The sequence below is a fragment of the Glycine max genome, chromosome 20, assembly GCF_000004515.6.
Source record: "Glycine max cultivar Williams 82 chromosome 20, Glycine_max_v4.0, whole genome shotgun sequence".
Classification (NCBI taxonomy): domain Eukaryota; kingdom Viridiplantae; phylum Streptophyta; class Magnoliopsida; order Fabales; family Fabaceae; genus Glycine; species Glycine max.
In genome coordinates this window covers 23,572,428-23,586,642 of record NC_038256.2, presented here as the reverse complement: position 1 = coordinate 23,586,642, position 14,215 = coordinate 23,572,428, and the positions used below count along the sequence as shown (strand labels likewise).

At 33.3% G+C, this 14,215-nt stretch overlaps 1 protein-coding gene across 1 annotated transcript; it reads right to left on the bottom strand.

Moving 5' to 3' along the window:
• Positions 1–3,261: 3,261 nt before the first annotated feature.
• Positions 3,262–13,998, bottom strand: LOC100790412 (ABC transporter F family member 3). Its single transcript, XM_003555634.5, has 17 exons — positions 13,643–13,998; positions 13,340–13,555; positions 12,734–13,132; positions 12,499–12,645; positions 11,670–11,798; positions 11,489–11,590; positions 11,237–11,383; positions 6,492–6,554; positions 6,256–6,302; positions 6,094–6,153; positions 5,869–5,951; positions 5,501–5,595; positions 5,030–5,116; positions 4,471–4,558; positions 4,230–4,315; positions 3,654–3,716; positions 3,262–3,553 (listed from the first exon to the last, which is right to left on the bottom strand). The coding sequence occupies exons 1-17, from the start codon at positions 13,844–13,846 to the stop codon at positions 3,431–3,433; spliced, it is 2,139 nt and encodes a 712-aa protein (XP_003555682.1). The 5' UTR covers positions 13,847–13,998; the 3' UTR covers positions 3,262–3,430.
• Positions 13,999–14,215: the final 217 nt, after the last annotated feature.

The following is a 14,215-nucleotide window of genomic DNA, read 5'->3' as shown; positions in this document are numbered from 1 at the left end:
TTTTGAATTTTTATTTCTACCCTTTACATGAAAGGCAATTCTTATATATAATACCAAATGTTGTGGGACAAACTTCCAACAATATTAATAGAAAGGATAAAGACAAAAAACAATTATCCTAATAAAACGATAATAATATTATTCTTTTTAACAACCTAACAATCTTATTATTCTAGCATTCCTGATTCTAATAGCTATTCCTACGCCTAGTAAGTCAGCTAGTGGTGTATACCTATAACATCTATAACTGCTAATTTCTTTTTGATTTTTCTTTTTACAAAAGACGTTATGTTTGTATATAATTATTTTCATAAGTAAATCAATGTTTTTAGTTAATGATAAAAAGACACAAAAAGAATGTAAAGTAAAAAATGAATTTGATGCAATAAGTAACTGATCTTTTAAGAATAATGAACTTATTCTAATTTTTGTGAAACTTCTCATTACTAACCTCTTTATTTAACCACTCCAATGAGAAATCAATTCTCGCATGTAATTTTTTTTAATATAATTATTTCCAATTTAAATACTTTAATTTTTTAATTAAAACAATTTGAAATTATTTTAGAATTTTAAAATCAAATATGTTCCGAAATTCGAATTAATTATAAAAATTTGTGACATTAAATATTTCTGATAAATAATTATAAAAAAGGAAAAAAAAATAACTCAGCTCCCTTTGATCAATTTTTAGATCCATCCCTGCTAATGAGCATTTTTTTTTGTTACAAAATATACTACTAAATATTCTCTCTTCCTATTACTATTATTAATTTGTGTATTATTTTTGTTTCTTTTTCTCATCTTTGTTATTTTTATCACTTTTTTTTTAGGTTCTAACACCCATCACGCATTGAGTGCATGAGTTTAAATATTCTCGTTTCCTATTACTATTATTAATTTGTATATTATTTTAATCTTCTCCAGATTTTAGTTCAACATACTCTTGATATATTATTAACTAAAGCAGAACTAATTACCATTATCCCAACAATAGATAAATAAAAACACTATCTTTCCTCTCACATAACTGCACATCACCTTCCGCCAGATGAAACATGACTTTTTTTTTTTTAATTTAACTATTTTTTCTTTCTTTCATAAGTTATATATAATTTTTCATTCATAACAACTCTTACACTTCATCTCCCACAACTCTCATTTTTTTATCCATCTTCACTCTCATAAAACTTAAATGGTAGAACATAGTATTGTTATATTTGTTATTTTTTTTTATCAATTTCTATTTTTATCTAATGAACTTTTTGGTTTCTAACGTTACTTTATTGTGTTGATACAAATGCAATCATACATGTTTAACATAAGTATTTGGTTTTTTAATATAGATGCGTCTTTGCGAGTCTTTTGCTTATATTTTTGTTATTTATTTTTAAAAAACATTTTATTCGGTGTGAGTACACGGTTTTTAAAGTATTTTTATTTAATTTTATTATAATTGGATTAAGCATGATATCTACTTCAACTTTATTCTCTTTCTTCAACTTTTAAGAATGAATTTTTTAATTTTTATTTAAAAAGAGAAAATTATGATTTTAATTTTAAAACTGAATTAGGATAAAAAAAATACCTCTTCATCTGATCCAATTTTCAAGTTTTAAACTGCATACGGATAATTGTGAAAGTGAGTAACTCACCATTTTGATTAAATGAAAAATATTCTTAAAAGAAAAAGTAAATTTAAAGTATTGAATTCTTTTTAAAATTATGATAAATTTTAAATAAATTTCAAAAAATTAAAGTAGAATTTTTTTAAAATTGTTTTTACTTGTTTTAAAAAAACTAATAAATTTTAGAAAACTAAAAGCAGAGAAAAAACCCTCTGGAAATGTCACATATTTTTAAAAATGTTTTTTATAATTTTAAAATCGACCATAAAAAAGTAACTTTAAAATCATTTATTTTTTAAAAATATAAATTATGATTTTAAAAATTCTCAGAAAAAAAATAAAAATAAATAATATAAAGAAACACAATAACGAATATAAAATTGCAGACACATATGCATATAGGGTCTATATTTCCACTAATCTATATAAAATGTGGTTGCCAGCTGGCATGCTTTAATTGGGTCGATGGAAATGCGTCGGCCTCTCTTTAGCATTTCTCAAAGCGAAAATTAGTATTTTAGCGGAATAAAAATATCGAAACAAATAGTAATAAAATAATGGAATAAAAAGGGCAAAATAAGATATTTGGTTTTTTTATTTAAAAAAATTGTGATTTTAATTGTTTTATCTTTAAATATAAATATTTAATCCTGTTATTTTTAAAAATTTACGGTTTTGATAAAAATTTCAATTTTGTCTATATTTAACATATGTGTTTTTTTCTTTTCATCAAATTAAACCTTAAGCCTAACATATTCATTTATGATACCATAAAAAATAATTTAATTAATTATAAAGTAAGAAATAAAAGAAATAAAACAAGCAAAATCAAATATTAAACCAAAGTTTGGGCTTTTCTAAAATATGAAAACTAAAATTACATAATTTTTAAAGAGAGAAAGAATTTTACATTAATTGTGTAAATTTTTTTATACAAACATCTTATCATAATTCATCATATATAATAAACTTACTACGTATGATAATAAGTTTATTAAATTTTAAAATAATTATCTTAAAGTAATTTAAACAATTTTCTTATAATTGGATAACAGTATAAAATTATTTTCCACTATTGATACATGACAACAAACTCTTTCAAAATATGACAACCAAATATTTGTATTTTGAAATAAAAAGATCTAAATTATAAATTTTTTATAATGAAAGGATCAAATGTCTTAATTTTAAAATAGGAAGATCAAAATTACAAATTAAGTAAAATAAAAAAACAAAAATTACATTTAAATATTTCTTTAAGTACCATGATTTCTGACTACACATCTAAATGGCTCTAAACTCTTGCTAACAAGTAAAATCCAGACAGAAGTTTAGGAATTGAAAGATAAATATTTTTGGAAAAATAAAGTAAATAAAACAATTTATAACTAAGAATATAATTAGAAAAATTTTCTAACTATAAAGATATAATTAAAGTTGTAAACTAGAGTTTAATGCTTATACATTGAACATATAACTAAATGACTGTAAAACTTTGTACATTACCCGTACATAATCATTTTTCTCTTTAAACTATGTAAAAACTTATTGAAACAGTAAAACTATAAATTATACATTTTATAATTATATAAGTTATTATAAAATAATTTAACAAAATCATTTAATGGAGTAGTTAATTTAACCTCTTGTGTTCATAAAATTGCCTTGAAATGGTGTCACTTGTACATAGGTTTGGATAAATTGCAAAATTGTATATTCCCATGTATGACAGCTGAGAGGAGGAAGAGCAGAAAAATGTGATCCAGGTGTCTTCCAGTATACATCCACAAAATGTAACTTTTCTAAGATGATTGGAGTATCTTCTTATAATCTTGGAATGTGCCATGGAATGGTGCCACTCTTCCGTCGGATACAACCCATAGTTCCTCCACGCTTCCAGAGATGAGATGCTCATCGTGACTCACCTGCCAAAGCATAAACATAAACATCAATCAATTCAGATAAATAAAATATTGTTTTAGTTTAGGAGCACTCAAATGAAATAACATTGAAAGAATAACATACCATGAGAATGCCTCCTTGGAACAGCACAAGACCTTGAATAAGCGCCTCAACAGCATCCAAATCCTACAACATATTTCGTTCTCGCTCAATTTTGGAATCTTAAGTCACAATACACGCTAGTGTCAATAGTTTAATTGGGGCCCCAGAAAGGAAATTAACAGATAAAAATGCCCAGGAATATTCCTGTTTAGGATTTCAATCTTATTACTATAGCTTTTACATGGCTATGCCATTTTAGGAGATAAAGACAGAGTTACTAAAATGTGAGATTCAATGCAGAATGTAGGTTGCTTCGGACAGGGCAATGAGTTTATCTCCTTAAAATGACAGGTCAAGTTAGAAGCCTAATTGAGATGATCCAGAAAAACCCATAGGACCTTCAGCTATTTCCTCCTCACATAAGTTGATCATGTACCATATTAAAAGAGAAAATAAGCACAACCATGACGAAAAACAAAATCAAAGACTCAATAGACATGTGTACTTTCACTGCAACAAATAAGACAGTAAACTAGTTGCTATTGGTCCACTAGCCCACCAAGAAGCAACAAACAATGGAGAGACATAGCAGCGTACCAGATGATTGGATGGTTCATCAAGCAATATTATGTGTGGCTTCTTGAAAGTTATCTTTGCAAAGGCAACCCTGCTTTTCTGACCACCTAGTAAAGAATTTAGAGAAGTAAAAAAATATAATTCATAACAGAAATATATATCCATTGCAACTCAACACCCACCGAGTGTCCCAATTATTATCGCTGTTCTTAAAAATCATTAACGAATTGTTTATGAATTATGGTGACTTTGAAGACAATACCTGACAAAGTATACATTGGCTGCAGTGCAAGATTTCCGGTTACACCAAAAGAACCTAAGTGAGCTCGAAGCTTCTGTTCTGGAACTCCCTGCAAAAAAATAACGAATAGGAAAATTTAAATAACATAATTGCAAGCACAGGTACTAAACAAGTTTTAAAAAACACCGTGTTTACAGCCTAGCATCCCATATAGACCTGATCCACAAGTTTTAAAAAACACCGTGTCCCAATTATAATTTCATATGTACACAATTGAATTGAAACTACTATACTGCTCATCCTTGAATTTGTTCCAAGGTTTCAAAATCTCATTCTTCAATCTCCATCACAGCATGCCGAACATATCAGTTGTGGTAGCTGCCACAGATGCATTAATACACAATTGCAGACCACATTGACCCACAATGTAACCACAACCAAAATTTAAATCCTTGATTCTTCCCATATAAGAAGTCAGTGATTAGAAGGATGGGTACTCCGATAGTCAAGCATTTAATTTAAGATTAACTCTCATAACATTCAGAAAACAGTTAATTATCACTGAATACAAGGAACTCACAGGATAGCAGCGCATCATATACAGAAGAGGGTTTGAGGATAAGTCCAGTCCATCAACATGGTGCTGACTGAACACTGCTATACGAACCTGTAGATAGTAAAGATGTGTAATTAATGATCCAAAATAATATTAAAGTATGAAAAGACATTATTAAGGACCGACATGCTGCCATTCCGATCATTTCTAGTTCCTAAGTGTCATGAAGTAGCTAGTAAAATACATTACCATTTTCAAATCATACATAAACTGGTTTCAAAATTTAAATCTGATTAGCTGAAACCAGAAAATACTGGGACTTCAGCTGTCAACACTATCATGGATCAAAAAAATATAGACAACACATATAAAAGAATAATTGACAAGTCATGTAAGAAGCAGAAAGTAAAGTATAATTAAAGCATGTCATGGAGGTGAGGCAAACAGAAGTAACTTTTATTAACGTAGTTATAGGACGACTTTATCAATGTTTACCTTAGCAGAACGGAAGACAGTCCCAGAACTGGGCTGAAGATCCCCAGCAATTAACTTAAGTATAGTTGACTTGCCAATACCATTGGGTCCAACCACTGCAAACATTGAGGAAATAACCTTCAACACATAAACAATATGGCAGAGTCATGTCATTATTTTAACAACATTCTCCCCCACAAAAAGGTTTATATAGTACTAAATTACCAGAAGATGCAACCCAGGAATGACATGTACACTGCATTTAGTCATGACTCAAGCTGACCAATCATAAAAATGAATACTATACGATGCTTAATACGACAGTTGAGATCAAAAGGCATGAGAGAAAAATCATTCCTGGGACTAGGATAAGATAAGCATATTCTTACTTGCAATTCGACTGTCGAGATCAATCCCAAAGTTCAAATTCTTAAAAAGAATGGGCCCCCCAGGATAACCAAATGATGCATCACTGCACACATGATTGAAAATTTTCAATTTAGGTCACAGATAAGGCCTAAATGCTGTATGTGACAAACTTTATATTTTGGTATTCATTGGTTTGTATAAATTAATGTAGTCCACAGAGCTGAAAGAAGGGACTTCTGTTCTACCTGAAACTTATTATCGGTGCACCAGGTCTATCTTCTGGAGTGGGGAAGTCAAATTTGTAGCTATATCCCACCAGAAAAATATATATAGTTAAAAACTTAAACAAAGCTAAACAGAGAAACACATTTTGGTATGATGAACAATAAAAGAATAGCAGTTCATACTCAGGATCATTAACAATTTCATCCACATGGCCCATTCGATCCAAAGCCTGCAATATTTTTTCAGGGAAAAAAAAAAGTTTAGATACGGAAATATCAAATTTAATGATTTAAACCGAAACTAAAAAAACAACCAAACCAGGGAGCGACTAAATAATACACATATACACACACAACATTCACATGATGTTTTGGGCATTTGATTTATAGGAAGGTAATCTGACAATAACAACAAGTACCTTGATTCTAGATTGAACAAGTGATGCCCTCTTCGCATTATAACGGAACTTGTCAATGAAGGTCTGATAGAAAAGCAAAACATCAAAAGTCATATGTCAAATAGAATCTTGATTAAAATGCTACAGAGGCACAAGTTCTGCAAATTGCAAACAGCAATCTTTTGAAAGAATCATAAATGGAAAACGATGTTAGAATGTTAGTTACATACATAGCGTACCTGTTTTTTAAGCTTTAAATTAAAAAAATGTTTTTTGATTAAAAATGTCTAAAAAATTGTGATAATTGGATAAGTTTTTCGATAAAAAGTCAGTTAATTACTTTTCGTAGAAGCTAGAAAGAGTAGCATCTAAATAAAACTTCTAAAAAAACACCATAAGTTTATCCAAGCACACTCAGAATCAATTAGGAGCAATCTTAATAACTAATTTAGGATCATATATCTATCTAATTAGGATTCAATCAATGTAATCAATACTATCACATCTAGTAACAGCTATGGTTTGATAAAAAGAAAACTAAAGAAAAAAATCAGTTAATTACTTTTCATAGAAGCTAGAAAGTGTAGCATCTGAAAAACTCTAAAAAAACACAAGTTTATCCAAGCACATCCAGAATCAATTAGGAGCAATCTTAAGAACTAATTTAGGATCATATATGATATATCTGTATAATTAGGATTCAATCAATTACTTTCACTAAAACCAGGTACAGCAGGTTCTGATTGGGCTTCCGTTTTATGATCAGCCCTAGTTTTAACCTATCTTTTCCAACAAAACCCTTACCACTGCACCTATTGCTCAGCAGCAATTCCTCACTGCACTTGAATACCAGTAAGACTGAGCATTCCTGTTGTGACTCTTCGTTACAAGTTTCTGCCTCCAAGCAACCTTTTGGAATCTGGTGACCTCAACTTTACATCTGATCTAGAAACCCCAGCTATCAGGACCCAATTCCTTGACCTCAGTGATTTTCTGTGGGATGTTATTGTTCAAAATTCTTTGATAAATTAATGGAGCACCAGTAGAACACTTGTGAATCATAGCCAATGAAACTAGTGGGACAATCAAGCTGCACTACATTTATCTTCAAATCTTGTTTGTCATACTTTAACTAAGTATATTGAAGTTGACTGCTGCATTGATTGGGATTTGGGAGAAAATTCAGTCTAGAGAGATCACAACAGCAGTTGTGAACTCTAGTGACCAACTTGCTCAATTTTCAGTAATATATAAAACGACCTTATGTGGACCTAATGAACAATCTTGGGAACTAATTTAGGATTGTATATATTTATATAATTATAATATAATTGGGATTGAATCATTGTAATTAATACAAAAACTAATATATAAAAGGACCATACAAGGACCGTCTAGAGTCTCTAGACACAAAATTCAGCTTTAATCAGATTTTTTTAGTATTATCAAGTCTAATATCAAAATTTTGTTCTTCCAATGCAGCATGGGAAGTATAGATACAAGCATTGTTGTAAAAAATGCGTGGAATATCCAGTGTTATCAAATGGCGGTCATGGCGGCACAATGGCGGAATTGCGCGGCGGAAATTTGAAAAAACGCCACCGAATAGAAGTGGCGTGGCGGGTTGCTTATGGCGGCCGCCATAGCCATGGCGGTCATGGCGGTATAGCAGAAAAGGCGGAATAGCGGGTTTTTTTTGTTTTTTGCCCAGTAGGCATTGGGCTGACCCGACCCAACCCTACCCGATATTGTAATGCAAAAGCGCAGCGAGGAGAACCGACAAGGCACAGCACAGAACACAGCAGCACGACCAGCAGCGACAACACCGCACCCAGCAGCAACGAACGGCAGCCGCACGACACCGCACCGGCATGACCTCACAAAGGCGACGCACACGACCCCGCAGTCCGCACCCGCACGAACGGCGAACGTCGACGGCCAGCAGAGGTCCGTTTTTTTTTTGTTTTTTTTTTGTTTTGTTTTGCTGTTAGACACCCGTTTTTTATGTCTGCAGCTTTTTTTTCGTTTTTCTCTTTGACACTCTTTTATTTTTTACACCCATTTTTATTTTTATTTTCAGTTTGACACCACGTTTTAGTTTAACTTTTGTATGAACTCATGAAACTTTTTAACTTTTTTAGTTTATTTGAATGCAATCCATTGTTTTTTTTCAATTTGAATGAGTTTATTTGGTGTTGGTACTTGGTTATTTATAATTATATATATGTACTTTATATTTTTTTTTGTCCGCCATTTTCCACTACGCCATCCGCCATATTTTTATAGCAGATTTTTGGCTTTCCGCCATCCTCCATTAACAACATTGGGAATATCGGACAATTGCACAATCTTTTGATTTTAAAAGCACTTCCCGTGCTAATCAAATAGAAAATCAGAACACATTTAGGATCATTTTGAATCTTAATTATTAGCGTGAAATATCGCATGTTGATCCGTGCCGATCTTTAGTTGCAAGTCATGGGTCGGGTTGTGAAACCGAAACCCATATTTTTATGACCCAAACCAATTTGAACAAATTTAGTACAATGTTCATGAATTACAAAATATTTCCTTATCTATGTCTTTTTTATTACATGTACATTTTCCGTTTGTAAGATCTTATGATCTGTGTTATGATTTTTCATCCCCTTCCGATCCCGTGTAAGATCTCAATTTTCACAACATTTGATACAAGTATGCAATACAATTTGTAGACAAACAATAGTTTTTTTAAAAGAATAAAGGGCACAACAAATACATCATGTTCTATTAACTGTAATATAGATAAATACAAATTAGCTTTGAGTGAGATGGCTGAGTGGTCGATAGCCCTGGACCCTGGTCTTGAAAACCGGTATAGTTCAAAACAAATAACTTTTGAGGGCTCAAATCCCTCACTGTCCTTTTTCTCAGTAAATGGATAATGGATTTTTTTATTTTGCTGGTTTAGATTTTGATTGACTCAGTTTTTTTGGGCTCAGCAATAAATAAAATATGCATATCTATATATGCAAATAAATAAAACTAAAATTATCTATATGTGATTATCCCATCCTAAGCACCATTATGTCCACCCTTTCCCAAGTCCTTATGTAATAATCTTGAGGTTGGAAAGCACTTAGAGGGTAGCAGATATCCAAAAATTAAGGATATCACAAAACTACTAGTTTGTTATAGTATTATGATTTACACAGCTATCAGTCCTAGATAGTAGCACATAGTGATAGGAAAGGAGGTAGCAGAGCAGAATCACAGAATACAGAGAAGAAAAGAGATGGATCTAGCCAGAAAAGCCACCAGGGCCGGCCGGAGATGGGTGGCTCTGCTGGAGATGAGTCGCAGAACAGAGACTAGAAAAGGAGGGGTTGTTGTTGAAGAACAAGGAAGGGGAGAAGAAAAAGGTGGAAAAAAGGGGTGCTTGGCTTTTTTAAGCAGTCTGAAAGGGGGGAAGTCCATTATAGCCTTTAAACCCCTCAAAACAACGCAGTTTTGAAGGCAAAAAGGGAAATCAGCCCATTTTTCTGTAGCGACACTATTGTGCCAAACAAGCCTGTGTTTTGGGCCACAAACCTGACCACAACACCCACAACATCAAAATACTCCGCAATTCCAGATCTGTGGATGCCAAAGGCCACTCCACCCCTACCACTGTGATTGCGACTCTATCAAAAACTGTTATATTAGTATGAGAGTGTATCTGTTAGGAACCAAGAATAGAAACAGGAAAGAAAAGAAAGATTTTATTGAATAGGATGAAAAGAACAAGGAATAGGAGAGAAGTCTCTCCTCCAAGGGTTTCCCCTTCACAAAGAGCTAATGCTCATTTACAAATGACAACTTATCCCCCTCCATCCCACTATCCTTCCCTATTTATATCTAATAAACTTCTCTAACTAACTAACTAACTACCTAATATTCTAAACTCCCCTTCTCCTTATATCCTAACAGTATCAGCATCAGATACAAATACTATATCTGTGCAAACACCACCAAACTAATATTAGAAAGCACATTGAGAAAGCCAATGTCCACACATCATACCATGAATGTAGTAACTTATATACTTCCTCATTTGTTTACCACCCAAGATCTAACTTCTAAAATGAATTGGCCTGAGTACCTGATTTATAAATATAATAGAATATAGTTTGACAAGTTTACCCCACTTAGTGGCATAAGGTGTAGTTCTTGTTGTATAGGTTCAAAAATTGAGGCTTGAAATTAACAACCCAGTAAACTAGTATAACCAAGCAGCAGATCCTAAGCTTCTAGCATCACATCACAATAACTTGAGAAAACCAAAGTAACAAGCAAAGTTCTAAACACAATGTTTATTATAAAAGCAAGATGGATAATGGATTTGTTTATTTTGTTGGTTTTGATTTTGATTGACTCAGTTTTTTTAGGCTCAGCAATAAACAAAATATGCATATCTATATATGCAAATAAATAGAATTAAAACTATCTATGTGATTATCCCATCCCAAGTACCATTGTGTTCACCCTTTCCCAAGTCCTTATGTAATAATCTTGAGGTTGGAAATCACTTAGAGGGTAGCGGATATCCAAAAAGTAAGGATATCACAAAACCACAAGTTTGTTATAGTATTATTATTTACAGTTACCAGTCCTAGATCGTAAGTTCCAATCACTGGATGAGACTACACTGTCTTAGTAATATAGTACAATGCATAAGGATTAAGTAGGAAGAAACAAAATAAACTATCCACACAAAGAAGAATAACTATAACAGTTGAAAATAATACCTGCATATGAGATCTAGCACGTTCGTTTGCCTCTAATGCTTTTTGCTGGTTTTTAACTTGTTCTTCTCGAGTCTTCTCAAAAGTATCATAATTCCCTTTATAAGTAGTCAGCTTTTGGTTTTGCAAGTGAATTATATCAGTAACCACCTGGGCATGCAGTTAACAAGTTAAAAAGATATGCTGGGAACACATTTAGAGAAAGCATTTAACCAACAAAACACCAAATCAAATTAAGATAAGCCGATATGTTACCGTGTTTAAAAATTCTCTAGCATGAGAAACAACAATAAATGTTTTTGGCCATTTAACCAAGTAAGATTCAAGCCATAAGACAGCATGAAGATCAAGATGATTCTGCAATAAAACAAAATTCATAAATTCTATAAACCAAGGCATCCATGAATCATGAAAGAAACTTGGAATGATGAGTAACCGTAGGCTCATCAAGAAGCAATATATCAGGCTCTATAAACAATGCACGAGCAAGAGCTATTCGCATCCGCCATCCTCCAGAAAATGTTTTTGTTGCCTTTTTCTGCATCTCAGGAGTGAAACTCAAACCCTGAAAATGCCCTTGATCAGTAAGATCATGATTTTGGAAAGAGTGTTTCTGTGTCATAAGAAAATACTTACAACAAATTTTAATGAAAGTAAAAGTAACCAATCACAAGGAGTGCTTGATGTTAAAGTAACAGAGACAGAAATTCATCTACTAGCATGTTTGAGACCCTCATCTAAAAACATGTTTGCGTACTGATTTTGTATTCCTTACAGTTGGAGAACAATTCAAATTTCAAAATAAATGGAGTTGATGAAAATTCAAGGAGATTCTTTTAGGAATTTGTTATGTTTCAAATCTTTAGGATTTTATCTAGATTTAAATATTTTATTAATTTGTTTTAAACTATTTTAGGGATTTGTTTCTTTTTTTAAAAGATTAGGATATGATAATATTTGAATTTTTGTATTGTTATTTAGCTCTATATATAGAGCCAAGAAATAAAAATTCTACAATGTGTTCCATCAAAGATCCCTTGGACATGTGGGTAATTTTGTTGAGTGTTGAGTTTTCCCAACACTTACCATCACATGTTCTCCTTTTGGAAAATCAATTACCCAATAAATAAGGCAAAGTGAAAGACATATTAGCATAAGAATAAGCTACAAACCTATAATTCAACAAGATCCAAGTGGCTAATAAGAGAATAAGACCTTCCAACAAGTGACTAACAAATTATGGTATGAATCAACAATGAACTCACCGCTAGTATTGATGCTGCTCGTGCCTCGGCAGAATCAGCATCAATGAGTTCAAGCCTCTTATATATTTCCTCAAGCCTTTTTGAAATGTCATCCCTACCGACCACTCCATTCAAATCACCTTTTTCGTTTTTGTCCTCCAATTCCCTCTGTCAAACAACCACAACATCCTCAGTTGTCCCAGTTTCAAGAGCACATACAAATAACAAGCAAAGCAACACACATTCAATTTCTCACCTGTTGGGCAACTAACTGAGTTTCTTCATCGAGAAGCTGAGTCCTCTCAATGTCAGCATTGAGGACACACTGCAAAGCAGTCGTAGCATCACCTGTCACCTCTTGCTCCACATGCAGTATCTGGCAATTCCTTGGAACACCATCAATGGCATGCATAGCCATGTGCCTAAGGAAAGTGGTTTTCCCCGTCCCATTCCTTCCTACCAAACCATAATGCCTTCCAAATGAAAGTGTCACACAACCATCCACAATGAGATCACGACCACCAACAGAGATGTTGAAATTCTCCATATGAATGTCCTTCACGTTTGGTCCCCCACTGCTATCATGCCTCACACACACCACCGGCATCCCCGCTCGTGCTGCCTCCATCTCCGCCAAGTGTATTTGGTATTGTGCCTGTTCATGTCCTTCTATAGTCATATAAACTCAAATAATAATAAAGTGTTTTTACACTCATCCTCCAATTACAACTAGCCAGGTACATGTATAGTATGTTTGTTGACTTATACAATAAATCTTCTGGACAGTTGACATTGAAAAATAGCTTAATCTAACAATGCATACAAATGAAATCAAAGATCACAAGAAGAATAAAAGAAGCACCTCTCGCTGGCGTTCATCCTTGCGTTTTCGCCGCTCGAGCTTTAAGCGATCGCGTTCGGATAGAAGAGGGCCGTCGACGGGCTCGGGCTTCTTCTTGGGAGCTTGGACGTCGTCCATTCCCTCGTTCATTCGAAACGGCGCCGCAAGGCTTCGCACAGCGGGCTTCTCCTTCACCAAACCGTGCTTCCCGAACTTGTCGCACAGCGTGCTGCATACCTGCGTTTCAAATTTAACTGAGAAAGGGTTTCGTGAATGAAGAAAACGAATGAGGGATTGATTGAAGGAAATGAACGAGGGACTCACGGAGCGGCAGTGGGAGAAATCGTCGACGCAGTCGGCGGCGACGAGGAGCTCGCCGAGGGCATCGAAGGCGCCTTCGCCGTCGAGGCCGAAATCGAAGTCATCGTCGGCGAGGACGTTGACGATATAATCGACGATTGGCTGGTCCACGTCGACCACTCTTTGCCCCAAAACGTCGTGCACCACTGATCTCGCCACCTCCGTCATCTTCCGCCACTTTAGGTTTTTCTCTGCATGCGCAGTGCGAGGCGGTGCTCTCCTTTTGCTTCTTAGCTAGTAAGTGAAACAAGGTTTTGGAATAATTACACTCAACTCCACGCCTCTACTTCTGGAAATTATGTTTGTCCCTGTTTTCTTTTGGACATGTTAATTGAAATATAGTCACTTTTAAATGTTTTCATTTTGCTATTTTATGTTTTTCAATAATTTTATTTAGATACTTTATGTTTTTTAAATGGTTTTATTTTAGTTTATTAATTTTGCAAATAAGAGGAAGTTTGATAAGAAGAAGATTCACTGATACAATTGGACAAGTGGGGACACTTTGCAAATGAATATAGAAGTGGCAAAGGAGGA

Bases quoted from the DNA above. Each gene is read 5' to 3' on its own strand.
- LOC100790412 (XM_003555634.5), bottom strand. From the start codon at position 13,846: ATGACGGAGGTGGCGAGATCAGTGGTGCACGACGTTTTGGGGCAAAGA. The intron at 13,556-13,642 runs GTGAGTCCCTCG...TTTGAAACGCAG, and splicing joins ATTTCTCCCACTGCCGCTCC to GTATGCAGCACGCTGTGCGA. The intron at 4,316-4,470 runs GTATTGTCTTCA...ATTCTTTACTAG, and splicing joins GCCAATGTATACTTTGTCAG to GTGGTCAGAAAAGCAGGGTT.